Source organism: Atractosteus spatula, chromosome 5 (genome assembly GCF_055471065.1).
Source record: "Atractosteus spatula isolate fAtrSpa1 chromosome 5, fAtrSpa1.hap1, whole genome shotgun sequence".
Lineage (NCBI taxonomy): Eukaryota > Metazoa > Chordata > Actinopteri > Semionotiformes > Lepisosteidae > Atractosteus > Atractosteus spatula.
The window spans coordinates 338,103-363,482 of NC_142710.1; the positions used below are offsets into that span (position 1 = coordinate 338,103).

General features: G+C 49.0%; 2 protein-coding genes across 4 annotated transcripts in view; one reads left to right on the top strand and one right to left on the bottom strand.

Moving 5' to 3' along the window:
- Positions 1 to 3,353, top strand: part of ap1g2 (adaptor related protein complex 1 subunit gamma 2) — a 36,713-nt gene extending 33,360 nt beyond the window's left edge. For all 3 annotated transcript variants that reach the window (XM_088916066.1, XM_088916068.1, XM_088916067.1), the window contains 3 exons: positions 104 to 258; positions 1,836 to 1,934; positions 2,565 to 3,353. In XM_088916066.1, the coding sequence (XP_088772192.1) occupies positions 104 to 258; positions 1,836 to 1,934; positions 2,565 to 2,666 (356 nt within the window). In that variant the 3' untranslated portion in view covers positions 2,667 to 3,353. The remainder of the gene's footprint in view (positions 1 to 103; positions 259 to 1,835; positions 1,935 to 2,564) is intronic.
- Positions 3,354 to 4,283: 930 nt separating this feature from the next.
- On the bottom strand, positions 4,284 to 24,675 carry nedd8l (NEDD8 ubiquitin like modifier, like). Its single transcript, XM_088916089.1, has 4 exons — positions 24,478 to 24,675; positions 24,064 to 24,111; positions 9,162 to 9,244; positions 4,284 to 4,747 (listed from the first exon to the last, which is right to left on the bottom strand). Exons 1-4 carry the CDS (start codon positions 24,493 to 24,495, stop codon positions 4,627 to 4,629), a joined length of 270 nt encoding a protein of 89 aa, XP_088772215.1. The 5' UTR covers positions 24,496 to 24,675; the 3' UTR covers positions 4,284 to 4,626.
- Between the last annotated feature and the right edge of the window lie 705 nt (positions 24,676 to 25,380).

Genomic DNA, 25,380 nt, shown 5'->3' on the forward strand with positions numbered 1-25,380 from the left:
CCTAGAGACACACTCACACACTTGTATTAGAGCAGGACTGGACACTAGAGACACACACACACACACACACTTGTATTAGCAGCTTTCTTCTTGTTTTTAACAGCTGTGCCCTCAATCACGGCGTACGAGAAGGAGGGACTGACACTGCGGTTTGACTTTGACCGGCAGACGGACGCAGCACTGAGCATCACCATCACTGCCAGCAACTCCACCGAGCTCGACTTCACCCAGTACAACCTGCAGGCTGCTGTACCCAAGGTCTGTCTGTATAACCCCCCTGTCTCTCCCAGTGTGTCCAGTCAGTGTGTCTGTATTAACCCCTCTCTCTCAGTGCAGTGATAATGTACTGGAGTGTCCAGTCAGTCAGTGTGTCTGTATGAACCCCTCTCTCTCAGTGCAGTGTTAATGTACTGGAGTGTCCAGTCAGTGTGTCTGTATGAACCCCTCTCTCTCAGTGCAGTGTTAATGTACTGGAGTGTCCAGTCAGTGTGTCTGTATGAACCCCTCTCTCTCAGTGCAGTGTTAATGTACTGGAGTGTCCAGTCAGTCAGTGTGTCTGTATGAACCCCTCTCTCTCAGTGCAGTGTTAATGTACTGGAGTGTCCAGTCAGTCAGTGTGTCTGTATGAACCCCTCTCTCTCAGTGCAGTGTTAATGTACTGGAGTGTCCAGTCAGTCAGTGTGTCTGTATGAACCCCTCTCTCTCAGTGCAGTGTTAATGTACTGGAGTGTCCAGTCAGTCAGTGTGTCTGTATGAACCCCTCTCTCTCAGTGCAGTGTTAATGTACTGGAGTGTCCAGTCAGTGTGTCTGTATGAACCCCTCTCTCTCAGTCCAGTGTTAATGTACTGGAGTGTCCAGTCAGTCAGTGTGTCTGTATGAACCCCTCTCTCTCAGTGCAGTGTTAATGTACTGGAGTGTCCAGTCAGTCAGTGTGTCTGTATGAACCCCTCTCTCTCAGTGCAGTGTTAATGTACTGGAGTGTCCAGTCAGTGTGTCTGTATGAACCCCTCTCTCTCAGTGCAGTGTTAATGTACTGGAGTGTCCAGTCAGTCAGTGTGTCTGTATGAACCCCTCTCTCTCAGTGCAGTGTTAATGTACTGGAGTGTCCAGTCAGTGTGTCTGTATGAACCCCTCTCTCTCAGTGCAGTGTTAATGTACTGGAGTGTCCAGTCAGTCAGTGTGTCTGTATGAACCCCTCTCTCTCAGTGCAGTGTTAATGTACTGGAGTGTCCAGTCAGTCAGTGTGTCTGTATGAACCCGTCTCTCTCAGTGCAGTGTTAATGTACTGGAGTGTCCAGTCAGTCAGTGTGTCTGTATGAACCCCTCTCTCTCAGTGCAGTGTTAATGTACTGGAGTGTCCAGTCAGTGTGTCTGTATGAACCCCTCTCTCTCAGTGCAGTGTTAATGTACTGGAGTGTCCAGTCAGTCAGTGTGTCTGTATGAACCCCTCTCTCTCAGTGCAGTGTTAATGTACTGGAGTGTCCAGTCAGTCAGTGTGTCTGTATGAACCCCCCTCTCTCAGTGCAGTGTTAATGTACTGGAGTGTCCAGTCAGTCAGTGTGTCTGTATGAACCCCTCTCTCTCAGTGCAGTGTTAATGTACTGGAGTGTCCAGTCAGTGTGTCTGTATGAACCCCTCTCTCTCAGTGCAGTGTTAATGTACTGGAGTGTCCAGTCAGTCAGTGTGTCTGTATGAACCCCTCTCTCTCAGTGCAGTGTTAATGTACTGGAGTGTCCAGTCAGTCAGTGTGTCTGTATGAACCCCTCTCTCAGTGCAGTGTTAATGTACTGGAGTGTCCAGTCAGTGACTGTATTAACCCCTCTGTCTCTCTCAGAGTGTACAGTTACAGATGAGAGCTCCCAGTGGTGATGTTATCCCAGCTCAGGGACGAGGTTATGTGACTCAGACTGTCCTTCTCAACAATCCAAACAAGGTTGGTTTCTTTCCAGTATTTGTGTAAATTGCATTACCTCATGTATGTAATTATTATTAATAATATAAATTATTTTAGATGTTAACATTAATGTCAACTTAATGTTTCTGTAATAGAAGTATCTGACTGTGGGTAAGCTTCTACAGCAGAAACTAGGCATAGTTAGGAATGGTCTTTTTGTACATTTATAACAGTACCTGTGTGTATCAGTGTGTGTGTAATAACAGTACCTGTCTGTCTCAGTGTGTGTCTATACTGTAACAGAACCTGTCTGTGTGTCTGTCTTGGTGTGTGTGTGTCTATATTGTAACAGGACCTGTCTGTGTGTCTGTCTCGGTGTGTGTGTGTCTCTATATTGTAACAGGACCTGTCTGTGAGTCTGTCTCGGTGTGTGTGTGTCTGTGTTGTAACAGGACCTGTCTGTGTGTCTGTCTCGGTGTGTGTGTGTCTCTATATTGTAACAGGACCTGTCTGTGAGTCTGTCTCGGTGTGTGTGTGTCTGTGTTGTAACAGGACCTGTCTGTGTGTCTGTCTTGGTGTGTGTGTGTCTCTATATTGTAACAGGACCTGTCTGTGAGTCTGTCTCGGTGTGTGTGTGTCTGTGTTGTAACAGGACCTGTCTGTGTGCAGGTGTCCCTGCGGATGAGGATCCGTCTGTCCTACAGTGTCCAGGGCTCTGTCCATCAGGAAATCGCCCAGATTGATAACTTCCCCCCTGAGTCCTGGCAGTGACGTGTCTGTCTGTTCAAGAGGACGGCTGTCAATCACTCCACTCTGACAGCAGTCTCACTCAGCTATCGAAGACCATCACTCAGGCAACGGATCAATCAGTATTGATGGAAGTGAAGAGCCTATTGATCACCTTTATTTCTCTGTGTCCCTGTCTCGTTGAGCAGACACTCTGGGTGTGTGTGTCTCTCTCTCTCTCTGTGTTCCTGTCTCACTGAGCAGACACTCTGGGTGTGTGTGTCTCTCTCTCTCTGTGTCCCTGACTCACTGACCAGACACCCTGGATGTGTTTGTGTGTGTGTGTCTCTCTCTCTCTCTCTGTGTCCCTGTCTCACTGAGCAGACACTCTGGATGTGTGTGTCTCTCTCTCTCTGTGTCTCTGTCTCACTGACCAGACACCCTGGATGTGTGTGTGTGTCTCTCTCTGTGTCCCTGTCTCACTGACCCGACCTGTCTCTCTGTGCTGTGTATGCTTGTGGTCCCGGCCTGGTAGATGGGCTCTGAGTTACCCCACTGGGGGAGGTAGTGAGGGGCCAGTTGCCCCCTCCCTCTTCCCAGATACGTTCAGGAGGAAAGACAGGGAGAGAGAGAGAGGAGAGAATGGGAATCAGATTTGTGCTTCATGTCGGTTGATTTCTGAGTCGCCTATATATTCCAACTAATTTTATAATAAAATATATTTTAAAAAGTGCTTTACATATTATTGTACTTGACTGCAGCGAGCAGCACTCAGCAGGAGGAGGGGTGTAGACGATACACGTATATTGGAATCTGGGGGTGCCAGGACAGGCTCTGGAGGTTCCTGATCATGATGGGGAAACCACCAGAGAGCTCAGTGCCGTCACAGCGCCCTCTGTGGTCAGACAGCAGCAGTGTCAGTGAGAGTCCGGCCCCTTTCTCCACACCGAGCTCAGTGCCGTCACAGCGCCCCCTGTGGTCAGACAGCAGCAGTGTCAGCAAGAGTCCGGCCCCTTTCTCCACACCGAGCTCAGTGCCGTCACAGCGCCCCCTGTGGTCAGACAGCAGCAGTGTCAGCAAGAGTCCGGCCCCTTTCTCCACACCGAGCTCAGTGCCGTCACAGCGCCCCCTGTGGTCAGACAGCAGCAGTGTCAGTGAGAGTCCGGCCCCTTTCTCCACACCGAGCTCAGTGCCGTCACAGCACCCCCCTGTGGTCAGACAGCAGCAGTGTCAGCGAGAGTCCGGCCCCTTTCTCCACACCGAGCTCAGTGCCGTCACAGCGCCCCCTGTGGTCAGACAGCAGCAGTGTCAGCGAGAGTCCGGCCCCTTTCTCCACACCGAGCTCAGTGCCGTCACAGCGCCCCCCTGTGGTCAGACAGCAGCAGTGTCAGTGAGAGTCCGGCCCCTTTCTCCACACCGAGCTCAGTGCCGTCACAGCGCCCCCTGTGGTCAGACAGCAGCAGTGTCAGCGAGAGTCCGGCTCCTTTCTCCACACCGAGCTCAGTGCCGTCACAGCGCCCCCTGTGGTCAGCCAGCAGCAGTGTCAGCGAGAGTCCGGCCCCTTTCTCCACACTGAGCTCAGTGCCGTCACAGCGCCCCCTGTGGTCAGGACTAGCTCATTCAACAGAGGCACAAAAACTGAAAAAATTCAATAACAAACAGTTTGGTTGTTGGCTGCTTTATTTTTGAGGCTGGAAGGGGGGTTAGTTGCAGAAAACATTAACAGTCCTTAAATTAGAAACAAACTCTTTCACGAACCCAGAAACTCTGAAACTACACCCCAAACAGGACCTGAAATTAACAAGAACAATTACCAAAACTACACATTTTGAGCAGGAGAACCATATATTGCATTGGCTTAATTACCGATATTACGGGTTTCATGTTTTGTTGTAATATAGTAGAATAACTAAATTTACATTTTAAACCACCACAGAGTTTCACCAACCTAGGAAAAGCGGCTTAAAAGAGGCGAACTCTAAGGCAGGTGAGTCAAGGCAGAGTGTTACAAGGAGCAACACGAGTGCTTGCTGGGACTGTGGGAGGCCCCACCTCTGAGAGCCAGGACCAGGTGTAGAACTGAGCCTCCCTGGATCTTATAATCTGCTGCTGTCTTCTCATCATTCCTGAAAGAGAGAGAGGGGTTCATACAGACACACTGACTGACTGGACACTCCAGTACATTAACACTGCACTGAGAGAGAGGGGTTCATACAGACACACTGACTGGACAGTCCAGTACATTAACACTGCACTGAGAGAGAGGGGTTCATACAGACACACTGACTGGACACTCCAGTACATTAACACTGCACTGAGAGAGAGGGGTTCATACAGACACACTGACTGACTGGACACTCCAGTACATTAACACTGCACTGAGAGAGAGGGGTTCATACAGACACACTGACTGGACACTCCAGTACATTAACACTGCACTGAGAGAGAGGGGTTCATACAGACACACTGACTGACTGGACACTCCAGTACATTAACACTGCACTGAGAGAGAGGGGTTCATACAGACACACTGACTGGACACTCCAGTACATTAACACTGCACTGAGAGAGAGGGGTTCATACAGACACACTGACTGGACACTCCAGTACAGTAACACTGCACTGAGAGAGAGGGGTTCATACAGACACACTGACTGACTGGACACTCCAGTACATTAACACTGCACTGAGAGAGAGGGGTTCATACAGACACACTGACTGACTGGACACTCCAGTACATTAACACTGCACTGAGAGAGAGGGGTTCATACAGACACACTGACTGACTGGACACTCCAGTACATTAACACTGCACTGAGAGAGAGGGGTTCATACAGACACACTGACTGGACACTCCAGTACATTAACACTGCACTGAGAGAGAGGGGTTCATACAGACACACTGACTGACTGGACACTCCAGTACATTAACACTGCACTGAGAGAGGGGGGTTCATACAGACACACTGACTGGACACTCCAGTACATTAACACTGCACTGAGAGAGAGGGGTTAATACAGACACACTGACTGGACACTCCAGTACATTAACACTGCACTGAGAGAGAGGGGTTCATACAGACACACTGACTGGACACTCCAGTACATTAACACTGCACTGAGAGAGAGGGGTTCATACAGACACACTGACTGACTGGACACTCCAGTACATTAACACTGCACTGAGAGAGAGGGGTTCATACAGACACACTGACTGGACACTCCAGTACATTAACACTGCACTGAGAGAGAGGGGTTCATACAGACACACTGACTGGACACTCCAGTACATTAACACTGCACTGAGAGAGAGGGGTTCATACAGACACACTGACTGGACACTCCAGTACATTAACACTGCACTGAGAGAGAGGGGTTCATACAGACACACTGACTGACTGGACACTCCAGTACATTAACACTGCACTGAGAGAGAGGGGTTCATACAGACACACTGACTGACTGGACACTCCAGTACATTAACACTGCACTGAGAGAGAGGGGTTCATACAGACACACTGACTGACTGGACACTCCAGTACATTAACACTGCACTGAGAGAGAGGGGTTCATACAGACACACTGACTGGACACTCCAGTACATTAACACTGCACTGAGAGAGAGGGGTTCATACAGACACACTGACTGACTGGACACTCCAGTACATTAACACTGCACTGAGAGAGAGGGGTTCATACAGACACACTGACTGGACACTCCAGTACATTAACACTGCACTGAGAGAGAGGGGTTCATACAGACACACTGACTGACTGGACACTCCAGTACATTAACACTGCACTGAGAGAGAGGGGTTCATACAGACACACTGACTGGACACTGCAGTACATTAACACTGCACTGAGAGAGAGAGGTTCATACAGACACACTGACTGGACACTCCAGTACATTAACACTGCACTGAGAGAGAGGGGTTCATACAGACACACTGACTGACTGGACACTCCAGTACATTAACACTGCACTGAGAGAGAGGGGTTCATACAGACACACTGACTGACTGGACACTCCAGTACATTAACACTGCACTGAGAGAGAGGGGTTCATACAGACACACTGACTGACTGGACACTCCAGTACATTAACACTGCACTGAGAGAGAGGGGTTCATACAGACACACTGACTGACTGGACACTCCAGTACATTAACACTGCACTGAGAGAGAGGGGTTCATACAGACACACTGACTGACTGGACACTCCAGTACATTAACACTGCACTGAGAGAGAGGGGTTCATACAGACACACTGACTGACTGGACACTCCAGTACATTAACACTGCACTGAGAGAGAGGGGTTCATACAGACACACTGACTGACTGGACACTCCAGTACATTAACACTGCACTGAGAGAGAGGGGTTCATACAGACACACTGACTGGACACTCCAGTACATTAACACTGCACTGAGAGAGAGGGGTTCATACAGACACACCGACTGACTGGATACTCCAGTACATTAACACTGCACTGAGAGAGAGGGGTTCATACAGACACACTGACTGGACACTCCAGTACATTAACACTGCACTGAGAGAGAGGGGTTCATACAGACACACTGACTGACTGGACACTCCAGTACATTAACACTGCACTGAGAGAGAGGGGTTCATACAGACACACTGACTGGACACTGCAGTACATTAACACTGCACTGAGAGAGAGGGGTTAATACACACACTGACTGGACACTCCAGTACATTAACACTGCACTGAGAGAGAGAGGTTCATACAGACACACTGACTGGACACTCCAGTACATTAACACTGCACTGAGAGAGAGGGGTTCATACAGACACACTGACTGGACACTCCAGTACATTAACACTGCACTGAGAGAGAGGGGTTCATACAGACACACTGACTGGACACTCCAGTACATTAACACTGCACTGAAAGAGAGGGGTTCATACAGACACACTGACTGGATACTCCAGTACATTAACACTGCACTGAGAGAGAGGGGTTCATACAGACACACTGACTGGACACTCCAGTATATTAACACTGCACTGAGAGAGAGGGGTTCATACAGACACACTGACTGACTGGACACTCCAGTACATTAACACTGCACTGAGAGAGAGGGGTTCATACAGACACACTGACTGACTGGACACTCCAGTACATTAACACTGCACTGAGAGAGAGGGGTTCATACAGACACACTGACTGGACACTCCAGTACATTAACACTGCACTGAGAGAGAGGGGTTCATACAGACACACTGACTGACTGGACACTCCAGTACATTAACACTGCACTGAGAGAGAGGGGTTCATACAGACACACTGACTGACTGGACACTCCAGTACATTAACACTGCACTGAGAGAGAGGGGTTCATACAGACACACTGACTGGACACTCCAGTACATTAACACTGCACTGAGAGAGAGGGGTTCATACAGACACACTGACTGACTGGACACTCCAGTACATTAACACTGCACTGAGAGAGAGGGGTTCATACAGACACACTGACTGACTGGACACTCCAGTACATTAACACTGCACTGAGAGAGAGGGGTTCATACAGACACACTGACTGGACACTCCAGTACATTAACACTGCACTGAGAGAGAGGGGTTCATACAGACACACTGACTGGACACTCCAGTACATTAACACTGCACTGAGAGAGAGGGGTTCATACAGACACACTGACTGACTGGACACTCCAGTACATTAACACTGCACTGAGAGAGAGGGGTTAATACAGACACACTGACTGACTGGACACTCCAGTACATTAACACTGCACTGAGAGAGAGGGGTTCATACAGACACACTGACTGGACACTCCAGTACATTAACACTGCACTGAGAGAGAGGGGTTAATACAGACACACTGACTGACTGGACACTCCAGTACATTAACACTGCACTGAGAGAGAGGGGTTAATACAGACACACTGACTGACTGGACACTCCAGTACATTAACACTGCACTGAGAGAGAGGGGTTCAGACAGACACACTGACTGACTGGACACTCCAGTACATTAACACTGCACTGAGAGAGAGGGGTTCATACAGACACACTGACTGACTGGACACTCCAGTACATTAACACTGCACTGAGAGAGAGGGGTTCATACAGACACACTGACTGACTGGACACTCCAGTACATTAACACTGCACTGAGAGAGAGGGGTTAATACAGACACACTGACTGACTGGACACTCCAGTACATTAACACTGCACTGAGAGAGAGGGGTTCATACAGACACACTGACTGACTGGACACTCCAGTACATTAACACTGCACTGAGAGAGAGGGGTTCATACAGACACACTGACTGGACACTCCAGTACATTAACACTGCACTGAGAGAGAGGGGTTCATACAGACACACTGACTGGACACTCCAGTACATTAACACTGCACTGAGAGAGAGGGGTTCATACAGACACACTGACTGACTGGACACTCCAGTACATTAACACTGCACTGAGAGAGAGGGGTTCATACAGACACACTGACTGGACACTCCAGTACATTAACACTCACATTTGTTTTCCACTGTAGATGAGTCTCTGTTGTTGTGGAGGAATCCCTTCCTTCTCTTCCACTCGCTCCTTAATCCTTTCCACCTGCGAGAGAGCAGATCCCTGTCCATGTTAATTTTATTTTTATGTGCTTTGGCAACACTGATTGTACCCATCGGTCATGCTAATAAAGCACCTGGAACTGAAAAAAAATTTTATTGAGAGGAGATCACAGAGAAGCCCTCAGTAATACACACACACACAACAGGACAGGAGACACAGTGAGAGAGAGGAGATCACAGAGAATCCCTCAGTAATACACACACACACAACAGGACAGGAGACACAGCGAGAGAGAGGAGATCACAGAGAAGCCCTCAGTAATACACACACACACAACAGGACAGGAGACACAGCGAGAGAGAGGAGATCACAGAGAAGCCCTCAGTAATACACACACACACAACAGGACAGGAGACAGAGAGAGGAGATCACAGAGAATCCCTCAGTAATACACACACACACAACAGGACAGGAGACACAGCGAGAGAGAGGAGATCACAGAGAAGCCCTCAGTAATACACACACACAACAGGACAGGAGACACAGTGAGAGAGAGGAGAGATCACAGAGAATCCCTCAGTAATACACACACACACAACAGGACAGGAGACACAGTGAGAGAGAGGAGATCACAGAGAAGCCCTCAGTAATACACACACACAACAGGACAGGAGACACAGTGAGAGAGAGGAGAGATCACAGAGAAGCCCTCAGTAATACACACACACAACAGGACAGGAGACACAGTGAGAGAGAGGAGATCACAGAGAAGCCCTCAGTAATAAACACACACAACAGGACAGGAGACACAGTGAGAGAGAAGAGATCACAGAGAAGCCCTCAGTAATAAACACACACAACAGGACAGGAGACACAGTGAGAGAGAAGAGATTACAGAGAAGCCCTCAGTAATACACACACACACAACAGGACAGGAGACACAGTGAGAGAGAGGAGATCACAGAGAAGCCCTCAGTAATAAACACACACAACAGGACAGGAGACACAGTGAGAGAGAGGAGAGATCACAGAGAAGCCCTCAGTAATACACACACACAACAGGACAGGAGACACAGTGAGAGAGAGGAGATCACAGAGAAGCCCTCAGTAATAAACACACACAACAGGACAGGAGACACAGTGAGAGAGAAGAGATCACAGAGAAGCCCTCAGTAATAAACACACACAACAGGACAGGAGACACAGTGAGAGAGAGGAGATCACAGAGAAGCCCTCAGTAATACACACACACACAACAGGACAGGAGACACAGTGAGAGAGAGGAGATCACAGGGAATCCCTCAGTAATACACACACACACAACAGGACAGGAGACACAGTGAGAGAGAGGAGAGATCACAGAGAAGCCCTCAGTAATACACACACACAACAGGACAGGAGACAGAGAGAGGAGATCACTGAGAAGCCCTCAGTAATACACACACAGCAGGACAGGAGACACAGTGAGAGAGAGAGGAGATCACAGAGAAGCCCTCCATAATAAACACACACAACAGGACAGGAGACACAGTGAGAGAGAGAGGAGATCACAGAGAAGCCCTCAGTAATAAACACACACAACAGGACAGGAGACAGAGAGAGGAGATCACAGAGAAGCCCTCAGTAATAAACACACAACAGGACAGGAGACACAGTGAGAGAGAGGAGATCACAGAGAAGCCCTCAGTAATACACACACACACAACAGGACAGGAGACACAGTGAGAGAGAGGAGATCACAGGGAATCCCTCAGTAATACACACACACACAACAGGACAGGAGACACAGTGAGAGAGAGGAGAGATCACAGAGAAGCCCTCAGTAATACACACACACAACAGGACAGGAGACAGAGAGAGGAGATCACTGAGAAGCCCTCAGTAATACACACACAGCAGGACAGGAGACACAGTGAGAGAGAGAGGAGATCACAGAGAAGCCCTCCATAATAAACACACACAACAGGACAGGAGACACAGTGAGAGAGAGAGGAGATCACAGAGAAGCCCTCAGTAATAAACACACACAACAGGACAGGAGACACAGTGAGAGAGAGGAGATCACAGAGAATCCCTCAGTAATAAACACACAACAGGACAGGAGACACAGTGAGAGAGAGGAGAGATCACAGAGAAGCCCTCAGTAATACACACACACAACAGGACAGGAGACACAGTGAGAGAGAGGAGATCACAGAGAAGCCCTCAGTAATAAACACACACAACAGGACAGGAGACACAGTGAGAGAGAAGAGATCACAGAGAAGCCCTCAGTAATAAACACACACGACAGGACAGGAGACACAGTGAGAGAGAGGAGATCACAGAGAAGCCCTCAGTAATAAACACACACAGCAGGACAGGAGACACAGTGAGAGAGAGGAGATCACAGAGAAGCCCTCAGTAATAAACACACACAACAGGACAGGAGACACAGTGAGAGAGAGGAGAGATCACAGAGAAGCCCTCAGTAATACACACACACAACAGGACAGGAGACAGAGAGAGGAGATCACTGAGAAGCCCTCAGTAATACACACACAGCAGGACAGGAGACACAGTGAGAGAGAGAGGAGATCACAGAGAAGCCCTCCATAATAAACACACACAACAGGACAGGAGACACAGTGAGAGAGAGGAGAGATCACAGAGAAGCCCTCAGTAATAAACACACACAACAGGACAGGAGACAGAGAGAGGAGATCACTGAGAAGCCCTCAGTAATACACACACAGCAGGACAGGAGACACAGTGAGAGAGAGAGGAGATCACAGAGAAGCCCTCCATAATAAACACACACAACAGGACAGGAGACACAGTGAGAGAGAGAGGAGATCACAGAGAAGCCCTCAGTAATAAACACACACAACAGGACAGGAGACACAGTGAGAGAGAGGAGATCACAGAGAATCCCTCAGTAATAAACACACAACAGGACAGGAGACACAGTGAGAGAGAGGAGAGATCACAGAGAAGCCCTCAGTAATACACACACACAACAGGACAGGAGACACAGTGAGAAAGAGGAGATCACAGAGAAGCCCTCAGTAATAAACACACACAACAGGACAGGAGACACAGTGAGAGAGAAGAGATTACAGAGAAGCCCTCAGTAATAAACACACACGACAGGACAGGAGACACAGTGAGAGAGAGGAGATCACAGAGAAGCCCTCAGTAATAAACACACACAGCAGGACAGGAGACACAGTGAGAGAGAGGAGATCACAGAGAAGCCCTCAGTAATAAACACACACAGCAGGACAGGAGACACAGTGAGAGAGAGGAGATCACAGAGAAGCCCTCAGTAATAAACACACACAACAGGACAGGAGACACAGTGAGAGAGAGGAGATCACAGGGAATCCCTCAGTAATACACACACACACAACAGGACAGGAGACACAGTGAGAGAGAGGAGAGATCACAGAGAAGCCCTCAGTAATACACACACACAACAGGACAGGAGACAGAGAGAGGAGATCACTGAGAAGCCCTCAGTAATACACACACAGCAGGACAGGAGACAGAGTGAGAGAGAGAGGAGATCACAGAGAAGCCCTCCATAATAAACACACACAACAGGACAGGAGACACAGTGAGAGAGAGAGGAGATCACAGAGAAGCCCTCAGTAATAAACACACACAACAGGACAGGAGACACAGTGAGAGAGAGGAGATCACAGAGAATCCCTCAGTAATAAACACACAACAGGACAGGAGACACAGTGAGAGAGAGGAGAGATCACAGAGAAGCCCTCAGTAATACACACACACAACAGGACAGGAGACACAGTGAGAGAGAGGAGATCACAGAGAAGCCCTCAGTAATAAACACACACAACAGGACAGGAGACACAGTGAGAGAGAAGAGATCACAGAGAAGCCCTCAGTAATAAACACACACGACAGGACAGGAGACACAGTGAGAGAGAGGAGATCACAGAGAAGCCCTCAGTAATAAACACACACAGCAGGACAGGAGACACAGTGAGAGAGAGGAGATCACAGAGAAGCCCTCAGTAATAAACACACACAACAGGACAGGAGACACAGTGAGAGAGAGGAGAGATCACAGAGAAGCCCTCAGTAATACACACACACAACAGGACAGGAGACAGAGAGAGGAGATCACTGAGAAGCCCTCAGTAATACACACACAGCAGGACAGGAGACACAGTGAGAGAGAGAGGAGATCACAGAGAAGCCCTCCATAATAAACACACACAACAGGACAGGAGACACAGTGAGAGAGAGAGGAGATCACAGAGAAGCCCTCAGTAATACACACACACACAACAGGACAGGAGACACAGTGAGAGAGAGGAGATCACAGAGAAGCCCTCAGTAATACACACACACAACAGGACAGGAGACACAGTGAGAGAGAGGAGAGATCACAGAGAAGCCCTCAGTAATACACACACACAACAGGACAGGAGACACAGTGAGAGAGAGGAGATCACAGAGAAGCCCTCAGTAATAAACACACACAACAGGACAGGAGACACAGTGAGAGAGAAGAGATCACAGAGAAGCCCTCAGTAATAAACACACACAACAGGACAGGAGACACAGTGAGAGAGAAGAGATTACAGAGAAGCCCTCAGTAATACACACACACACAACAGGACAGGAGACACAGTGAGAGAGAGGAGATCACAGAGAAGCCCTCAGTAATAAACACACACAACAGGACAGGAGACACAGTGAGAGAGAGGAGAGATCACAGAGAAGCCCTCAGTAATACACACACACAACAGGACAGGAGACACAGTGAGAGAGAGGAGATCACAGAGAAGCCCTCAGTAATAAACACACACAACAGGACAGGAGACACAGTGAGAGAGAAGAGATCACAGAGAAGCCCTCAGTAATAAACACACACAACAGGACAGGAGACACAGTGAGAGAGAGGAGATCACAGAGAAGCCCTCAGTAATACACACACACACAACAGGACAGGAGACACAGTGAGAGAGAGGAGATCACAGGGAATCCCTCAGTAATACACACACACACAACAGGACAGGAGACACAGTGAGAGAGAGGAGAGATCACAGAGAAGCCCTCAGTAATACACACACACAACAGGACAGGAGACAGAGAGAGGAGATCACTGAGAAGCCCTCAGTAATACACACACAGCAGGACAGGAGACACAGTGAGAGAGAGAGGAGATCACAGAGAAGCCCTCCATAATAAACACACACAACAGGACAGGAGACACAGTGAGAGAGAGAGGAGATCACAGAGAAGCCCTCAGTAATAAACACACACAACAGGACAGGAGACAGAGAGAGGAGATCACAGAGAAGCCCTCAGTAATAAACACACAACAGGACAGGAGACACAGTGAGAGAGAGGAGATCACAGAGAAGCCCTCAGTAATACACACACACACAACAGGACAGGAGACACAGTGAGAGAGAGGAGATCACAGGGAATCCCTCAGTAATACACACACACACAACAGGACAGGAGACACAGTGAGAGAGAGGAGAGATCACAGAGAAGCCCTCAGTAATACACACACACAACAGGACAGGAGACAGAGAGAGGAGATCACTGAGAAGCCCTCAGTAATACACACACAGCAGGACAGGAGACACAGTGAGAGAGAGAGGAGATCACAGAGAAGCCCTCCATAATAAACACACACAACAGGACAGGAGACACAGTGAGAGAGAGAGGAGATCACAGAGAAGCCCTCAGTAATAAACACACACAACAGGACAGGAGACACAGTGAGAGAGAGGAGATCACAGAGAATCCCTCAGTAATAAACACACAACAGGACAGGAGACACAGTGAGAGAGAGGAGAGATCACAGAGAAGCCCTCAGTAATACACACACACAACAGGACAGGAGACACAGTGAGAGAGAGGAGATCACAGAGAAGCCCTCAGTAATAAACACACACAACAGGACAGGAGACACAGTGAGAGAGAAGAGATCACAGAGAAGCCCTCAGTAATAAACACACACGACAGGACAGGAGACACAGTGAGAGAGAGGAGATCACAGAGAAGCCCTCAGTAATAAACACACACAGCAGGACAGGAGACACAGTGAGAGAGAGGAGATCACAGAGAAGCCCTCAGTAATAAACACACACAACAGGACAGGAGACACAGTGAGAGAGAGGAGAGATCACAGAGAAGCCCTCAGTAATACACACACACAACAGGACAGGAGACAGAGAGAGGAGATCACTGAGAAGCCCTCAGTAATACACACACAGCAGGACAGGAGACACAGTGAGAGAGAGAGGAGATCACAGAGAAGCCCTCCATAATAAACACACACAACAGGACAGGAGACACAGTGAGAGAGAGAGGAGATCACAGAGAAGCCCTCAGTAATAAACACACACAACAGGACAGGAGACACAGTGAGAGAGAGGAGATCACAGAGAATCCCTCAGTAATAAACACACAACAGGACAGGAGACACAGTGAGAGAGAGGAGAGATCACAGAGAAGCCCTCAGTAATACACACACACAACAGGACAGGAGACACAGTGAGAAAGAGGAGATCACAGAGAAGCCCTCAGTAATAAACACACACAACAGGACAGGAGACACAGTGAGAGAGAAGAGATTACAGAGAAGCATTCAGTAATAAACACACACGACAGGACAGGAGACACAGTGAGAGAGAGGAGATCACAGAGAAGCCCTCAGTAATAAACACACACAGCAGGACAGGAGACACAGTGAGAGAGAGGAGATCACAGAGAAGCCCTCAGTAATAAACACACACAGCAGGACAGGAGACACAGTGAGAGAGAGGAGATCACAGAGAAGCCCTCAGTAATAAACACACACAACAGGACAGGAGACACAGTGAGAGAGAGGAGATCACAGGGAATCCCTCAGTAATACACACACACACAACAGGACAGGAGACACAGTGAGAGAGAGGAGAGATCACAGAGAAGCCCTCAGTAATACACACACACAACAGGACAGGAGACAGAGAGAGGAGATCACTGAGAAGCCCTCAGTAATACACACACAGCAGGACAGGAGACAGAGTGAGAGAGAGAGGAGATCACAGAGAAGCCCTCCATAATAAACACACACAACAGGACAGGAGACACAGTGAGAGAGAGAGGAGATCACAGAGAAGCCCTCAGTAATAAACACACACAACAGGACAGGAGACACAGTGAGAGAGAGGAGATCACAGAGAATCCCTCAGTAATAAACACACAACAGGACAGGAGACACAGTGAGAGAGAGGAGAGATCACAGAGAAGCCCTCAGTAATACACACACACAACAGGACAGGAGACACAGTGAGAGAGAGGAGATCACAGAGAAGCCCTCAGTAATAAACACACACAACAGGACAGGAGACACAGTGAGAGAGAAGAGATCACAGAGAAGCCCTCAGTAATAAACACACACGACAGGACAGGAGACACAGTGAGAGAGAGGAGATCACAGAGAAGCCCTCAGTAATAAACACACACAGCAGGACAGGAGACACAGTGAGAGAGAGGAGATCACAGAGAAGCCCTCAGTAATAAACACACACAACAGGACAGGAGACACAGTGAGAGAGAGGAGAGATCACAGAGAAGCCCTCAGTAATACACACACACAACAGGACAGGAGACAGAGAGAGGAGATCACTGAGAAGCCCTCAGTAATACACACACAGCAGGACAGGAGACACAGTGAGAGAGAGAGGAGATCACAGAGAAGCCCTCCATAATAAACACACACAACAGGACAGGAGACACAGTGAGAGAGAGAGGAGATCACAGAGAAGCCCTCAGTAATACACACACACACAACAGGACAGGAGACACAGTGAGAGAGAGGAGATCACAGAGAAGCCCTCAGTAATAAACACACACAACAGGACAGGAGACACAGTGAGAGAGAGGAGAGATCACAGAGAAGCCCTCAGTAATACACACACACAACAGGACAGGAGACACAGTGAGAGAGAGGAGATCACAGAGAAGCCCTCAGTAATACACACACACACAACAGGACAGGAGACACAGTGAGAGAGAGGAGATCACAGAGAAGCCCTCAGTAATAAACACACACAACAGGACAGGAGACACAGTGAGAGAGAGGAGAGATCACAGAGAAGCCCTCAGTAATACACACACACAACAGGACAGGAGACACAGTGAGAGAGAGGAGATCACAGAGAAGCCCTCAGTAATAAACACACACAACAGGACAGGAGACACAGTGAGAGAGAAGAGATCACAGAGAAGCCCTCAGTAATAAACACACACAACAGGACAGGAGACACAGTGAGAGAGAGGAGATCACAGAGAAGCCCTCAGTAATACACACACACACAACAGGACAGGAGACACAGTGAGAGAGAGGAGATCACAGGGAATCCCTCAGTAATACACACACACACAACAGGACAGGAGACACAGTGAGAGAGAGGAGAGATCACAGAGAAGCCCTCAGTAATACACACACACAACAGGACAGGAGACAGAGAGAGGAGATCACTGAGAAGCCCTCAGTAATACACACACAGCAGGACAGGAGACACAGTGAGAGAGAGAGGAGATCACAGAGAAGCCCTCCATAATAAACACACACAACAGGACAGGAGACACAGTGAGAGAGAGAGGAGATCACAGAGAAGCCCTCAGTAATAAACACACACAACAGGACAGGAGACAGAGAGAGGAGATCACAGAGAAGCCCTCAGTAATAAACACACAACAGGACAGGAGACACAGTGAGAGAGAGGAGATCACAGAGAAGCCCTCAGTAATACACACACACACAACAGGACAGGAGACACAGTGAGAGAGAGGAGATCACAGGGAATCCCTCAGTAATACACACACACACAACAGGACAGGAGACACAGTGAGAGAGAGGAGATCACAGAGAAGCCCTCAGTAATAAACACACACAACAGGACAGGAGACACAGTGAGAGAGAGGAGAGATCACAGAGAAGCCCTCAGTAATACACACACACACAACAGGACAGGAGACAGAGAGAGGAGATCACTGAGAAGCCCTCAGTAATACACACACAGCAGGACAGGAGACACAGTGAGAGAGAGAGGAGATCACAGAGAAGCCCTCCATAATAAACACACACAACAGGACAGGAGACACAGTGAGAGAGAGAGGAGATCACAGAGAAGCCCTCAGTAATAAACACACACAACAGGACAGGAGACACAGTGAGAGAGGAGATCACAGAGAATCCCTCAGTAATAAACACACACAGCAGGACAGGAGACACAGTGAGAGAGAAGAGATCACAGAGAATCCCTCAGTAATACACACACACACAACAGGACAGGAGACACAGTGAGAGAGAGGAGATCACAGAGAAGCCCTCAGTAATAAACACACACAACAGGACAGGAGACACAGTGAGAGAGAGGAGAGATCACAGAGAAGCCCTCAGTAATACACACACACAACAGGACAGGAGACACAGTGAGAGAGAGGAGATCACAGAGAAGCCCTCAGTAATAAACACACACAACAGGACAGGAGACACAGTGAGAGAGAAGAGATCACAGAGAAGCCCTCAGTAATAAACACACACAACAGGACAGGAGACACAGTGAGAGAGAGGAGATCACAGAGAAGCCCTCAGTAATACACACACACACAACAGGACAGGAGACACAGTGAGAGAGAGGAGATCACAGGGAATCCCTCAGTAATACACACACACACAACAGGACAGGAGACACAGTGAGAGAGAGGAGAGATCACAGAGAAGCCCTCAGTAATACACACACACAACAGGACAGGAGACAGAGAGAGGAGATCACTGAGAAGCCCTCAGTAATACACACACAGCAGGACAGGAGACACAGTGAGAGAGAGAGGAGATCACAGAGAAGCCCTCCATAATAAACACACACAACAGGACAGGAGACACAGTGAGAGAGAGAGGAGATCACAGAGAAGCCCTCAGTAATAAACACACACAACAGGACAGGAGACAGAGAGAGGAGATCACAGAGAAGCCCTCAGTAATAAACACACAACAGGACAGGAGACACAGTGAGAGAGAGGAGATCACAGAGAAGCCCTCAGTAATACACACACACACAACAGGACAGGAGACACAGTGAGAGAGAGGAGATCACAGGGAATCCCTCAGTAATACACACACACACAACAGGACAGGAGACACAGTGAGAGAGAGGAGAGATCACAGAGAAGCCCTCAGTAATACACACACACAACAGGACAGGAGACAGAGAGAGGAGATCACTGAGAAGCCCTCAGTAATACACACACAGCAGGACAGGAGACACAGTGAGAGAGAGAGGAGATCACAGAGAAGCCCTCCATAATAAACACACACAACAGGACAGGAGACACAGTGAGAGAGAGAGGAGATCACAGAGAAGCCCTCAGTAATAAACACACACAACAGGACAGGAGACACAGTGAGAGAGAGGAGATCACAGAGAATCCCTCAGTAATAAACACACAACAGGACAGGAGACACAGTGAGAGAGAGGAGAGATCACAGAGAAGCCCTCAGTAATACACACACACAACAGGACAGGAGACACAGTGAGAGAGAGGAGATCACAGAGAAGCCCTCAGTAATAAACACACACAACAGGACAGGAGACACAGTGAGAGAGAAGAGATCACAGAGAAGCCCTCAGTAATAAACACACACGACAGGACAGGAGACACAGTGAGAGAGAGGAGATCACAGAGAAGCCCTCAGTAATAAACACACACAGCAGGACAGGAGACACAGTGAGAGAGAGGAGATCACAGAGAAGCCCTCAGTAATAAACACACACAACAGGACAGGAGACACAGTGAGAGAGAGGAGAGATCACAGAGAAGCCCTCAGTAATACACACACACAACAGGACAGGAGACAGAGAGAGGAGATCACTGAGAAGCCCTCAGTAATACACACACAGCAGGACAGGAGACACAGTGAGAGAGAGAGGAGATCACAGAGAAGCCCTCCATAATAAACACACACAACAGGACAGGAGACACAGTGAGAGAGAGAGGAGATCACAGAGAAGCCCTCAGTAATAAACACACACAACAGGACAGGAGACACAGTGAGAGAGAGGAGATCACAGAGAATCCCTCAGTAATAAACACACAACAGGACAGGAGACACAGTGAGAGAGAGGAGAGATCACAGAGAAGCCCTCAGTAATACACACACACAACAGGACAGGAGACACAGTGAGAGAGAGGAGATCACAGAGAAGCCCTCAGTAATAAACACACACAACAGGACAGGAGACACAGTGAGAGAGAAGAGATTACAGAGAAGCCCTCAGTAATAAACACACACGACAGGACAGGAGACACAGTGAGAGAGAGGAGATCACAGAGAAGCCCTCAGTAATAAACACACACAGCAGGACAGGAGACACAGTGAGAGAGAGGAGATCACAGAGAAGCCCTCAGTAATAAACACACACAGCAGGACAGGAGACACAGTGAGAGAGAGGAGATCACAGAGAAGCCCTCAGTAATAAACACACACAACAGGACAGGAGACACAGTGAGAGAGAGGAGATCACAGGGAATCCCTCAGTAATACACACACACACAACAGGACAGGAGACACAGTGAGAGAGAGGAGAGATCACAGAGAAGCCCTCAGTAATACACACACACAACAGGACAGGAGACAGAGAGAGGAGATCACTGAGAAGCCCTCAGTAATACACACACAGCAGGACAGGAGACACAGTGAGAGAGAGAGGAGATCACAGAGAAGCCCTCCATAATAAACACACACAACAGGACAGGAGACACAGTGAGAGAGAGAGGAGATCACAGAGAAGCCCTCAGTAATAAACACACACAACAGGACAGGAGACACAGTGAGAGAGAGGAGATCACAGAGAATCCCTCAGTAATAAACACACAACAGGACAGGAGACACAGTGAGAGAGAGGAGAGATCACAGAGAAGCCCTCAGTAATACACACACACAACAGGACAGGAGACACAGTGAGAGAGAGGAGATCACAGAGAAGCCCTCAGTAATAAACACACACAACAGGACAGGAGACACAGTGAGAGAGAAGAGATCACAGAGAAGCCCTCAGTAATAAACACACACGACAGGACAGGAGACACAGTGAGAGAGAGGAGATCACAGAGAAGCCCTCAGTAATAAACACACACAGCAGGACAGGAGACACAGTGAGAGAGAGGAGATCACAGAGAAGCCCTCAGTAATAAACACACACAACAGGACAGGAGACACAGTGAGAGAGAGGAGAGATCACAGAGAAGCCCTCAGTAATACACACACACAACAGGACAGGAGACAGAGAGAGGAGATCACTGAGAAGCCCTCAGTAATACACACACAGCAGGACAGGAGACACAGTGAGAGAGAGAGGAGATCACAGAGAAGCCCTCCATAATAAACACACACAACAGGACAGGAGACACAGTGAGAGAGAGAGGAGATCACAGAGAAGCCCTCAGTAATAAACACACACAACAGGACAGGAGACACAGTGAGAGAGAGGAGATCACAGAGAATCCCTCAGTAATAAACACACAACAGGACAGGAGACACAGTGAGAGAGAGGAGAGATCACAGAGAAGCCCTCAGTAATACACACACACAACAGGACAGGAGACACAGTGAGAGAGAGGAGATCACAGAGAAGCCCTCAGTAATAAACACACACAACAGGACAGGAGACACAGTGAGAGAGAAGAGATCACAGAGAAGCCCTCAGTAATAAACACACACGACAGGACAGGAGACACAGTGAGAGAGAGGAGATCACAGAGAAGCCCTCAGTAATAAACACACACAGCAGGACAGGAGACACAGTGAGAGAGAGGAGATCACAGAGAAGCCCTCAGTAATAAACACACACAACAGGACAGGAGACACAGTGAGAGAGAGGAGATCACAGAGAAGCCCTCAGTAATAAACACACACAACAGGACAGGAGACACAGGGAGAGAGGAGATCACAGAGAAGCCCTCAGTAATACACACACAACAGGACAGGAGACACAGTGAGAGAGAGGAGATCACAGAGAAGCCCTCAGTAATACACACACAACAGGACAGGAGACAGTGAGAGAGAGAGGAGATCACAGAGAGGCCCTCAGTAATACACACACACAACAGGACAGGAGACACAGTGAGAGAGAGGAGATCACAGAGAAGCCCTTGGTAATAAACACACACAACAGGACAGGAGACACAGTGAGAGAGAGGAGAGATCACAGAGAAGCCCTCAGTAATAAACACACACAACAGGACAGGAGACAGAGAGAGGAGATCACAGAGAAGCCCTCAGTAATAAACACACACAACAGGACAGGAGACACAGTGAGAGAGAGGAGATCACAGAGAAGCCCTCAGTAATAAACACACACAACAGGACAGGAGACACAGTGAGAGAGAAGAGATCACAGAGAAGCCCTCAGTAATAAACACACACAACAGGACAGGAGACACAGTGAGAGAGAAGAGATCACAGAGAAGCCCTCAGTAATACACACACACAACAGGACAGGAGACACAGTGAGAGAGAGGAGATCACAGAGAAGCCCTCAGTAATACACACACACAACAGGACAGGAGACACAGTGAGAGAGAAGAGATCACAGAGAAGCCCTCAGTAATAAACACACACAACAGGACAGGAGACACAGTGAGAGAGGAGATAACAGAGAAGCCCTCAGTAATAAACACACACAACAGGACAGGAGACACAGTGAGAGAGGAGATAACAGAGAAGCCCTCAGTAATAAACACACACAACAGTACAGGAGACACAGTGAGAGAGAGGAGATCACAGAGAATCCCTCAGTAATACACACACACAACAGGACAGGAGACACAGTGAGAGAGAGGAGATCACAGAGAATCCCTCAGTAATAAACACACACAACAGGACAGGAGACACAGTGAGAGAGAGGAGATCACAGAGAAGCCCTCAGTAATAAACACACACAACAGGACAGGAGACACAGAGGGGGAGAGAGGAGATCACAGAGAAGCCCTCAGTAATAAACACACACAACAGGACAGGAGACAGAGAGAGGAGATCACTGAGAAGCCCTCAGTAATACACACACAGCAGGACAGGAGACACAGTGAGAGAGAGAGGAGATCACAGAGAAGCCCTCCATAATAAACACACACAACAGGACAGGAGACACAGTGAGAGAGAGAGGAGATCACAGAGAAGCCCTCAGTAATAAACACACACAACAGGACAGGAGACACAGTGAGAGAGAGGAGATCACAGAGAATCCCTCAGTAATAAACACACACAACAGGACAGGAGACACAGTGAGAGAGAGGAGATCACAGAGAATCCCTCAGTAATAAACACACACAACAGGACAGGAGACACAGTGAGAGAGAGGAGATCACAGAGAATCCCTCAGTAATAAACACACACAACAGGACAGGAGACACAGTGAGAGAGAGGAGATCACAGAGAAGCCCTCAGTAATAAACACACAATGGGACAGGAGACACAGTGAGAGAGAGGAGATCACAGAGAAGCCCTCAGTAATAAACACACACAACAGGACAGGAGACAGTGAGAGAGAGGAGATCACAGAGAAGCCCTCAGTAATAAACACACAACAGGACAGGAGACACAGTGAGAGAGAGGAGATCACAGAGAAGCCCTCAGTAATAAACACACACAACAGGACAGGAGACACAGTGAGAGAGAGGAGATCACAGAGAAGCCCTCAGTAATAAACACACAACGGGACAGGAGACACAGTGAGAGAGAGGAGATCACAGAGAATCCCTCAGTAATACACACACACAACGGGACAGGAGACACAGTGAGAGAGAGGAGATCACAGTAATACACACACCAGCCTCACCTTGTCTGTGGGCTCGATATCGATCTCGATCTCCTTCCCCGTGAGCGTCTGCGCGGTTGGCGGTGAGAGGAGGAGGAAGAGAGAGAGAGGGGAGAGATGATCATCACCTTCATCACTCACCCCCCCCCCGAGAGGAGCTGGGCTCGCCTCCCGCCCCAGCCGCCCGCTCGGCCTGGACTCGGACCCGGGCTCGGTCCCAGCACCGCGAGCGGAGCCCGGCCGGCGATTCACCCGCCCGCGGGCGTCTGCGTGTGTGCGTGGGCGTGCGTGGAAGACAGGGCACCGTGAAAATGAGCAGCTCGGCCATTTTCCTTCGCGTTCATTGTTTCTTCGGAACCGCTGCCGGTGCGCCGGGCGGCACCGCTGCCCGCCGGTGAATCCGCGCGTCCGCAAGCCCCTCCGAAACCCCCTTACCTTGACCTTAATCAGCATCTCGGCGGCCCGTAAGAGTCCAGAGGCTAAATCTCGTCTCGACTGCGGCGGCTCTGCGTCTTTATCTACCGAAACCGGACCCGGGATGATCTGCGCGATGCCCTGCGCTCAGCCTCTCTGTGCCCCGTCTGGCGCTGAACAAACTCAGACACTTCCTGTGTCCCTGCAATCGCTTCCCCCGCCCCGCCCGACCACGGGCTTTTAGTTCCGACAGGGACAGCAGCCAAAGTGCTCCAGTCCGCTCACACACTCCAGCTCTCCGTGGGGAGGAGAGCAGTTCAGAGAGGGGGGTGATCAGGAGGCCATGACTGGTAAAGACCAGGGGGAGTCTGTCCAGGACACTGGGGTCACACCCCTACTCTTTCTGAGAGACACCCTGGGGTCTTTACTGACCACAGAGAGGCAGGGCCTCAATTTTACGTCTCATCTGAAGGACGGCACCTTGTTTACAGTCTAGTGTCCCCGTCACTGTACTGGGGCGTTAGGACCCACACAGCCCGCAGGGTGAGCGCCCCCTGCTGGCCCCACTCACACCTCTCCCAGGTACTGGCCAGGCTCACCCTGAGCTTCAAGGGGCTGCTGCTGCTGCTGTCTGTGAGCAACTTGATCTTATCTTGTGCTTTCCAAGAGGAAACCAAGTATAGAAAAAGAACATGTATTCATAATTAATCTGTTATTAATAATAGGTAGATATCCATAAAACAAGATGATCCAGTCCCACCCCAACCTTTAATGTTTATAATATGGAGAATCAATATGAATTAAACTCCATTAATTACTCGAAAAAACAAGGCAAGAAACACAGCTCATGTATGTAAAAAAAATAACATTGCGTTCTGATTTGTTTTTGCCTTTGGCAGTGTATTGTTGGTTTTGTGTTCACTT

Excerpts from the sequence above, each read along its gene's own strand:
- nedd8l (XM_088916089.1), bottom strand. Across the intron at positions 9,245-24,063 it reads ATATCGAGCCCACAGACAAG|GTGGAAAGGATTAAGGAGCG; the intron begins GTGAGGCTGGTG and ends GCTCTCTCGCAG. Across the intron at positions 4,748-9,161 it reads ATCTACAGTGGAAAACAAAT|GAATGATGAGAAGACAGCAG; the intron begins GTGAGTGTTAAT and ends TCTCTCTTTCAG.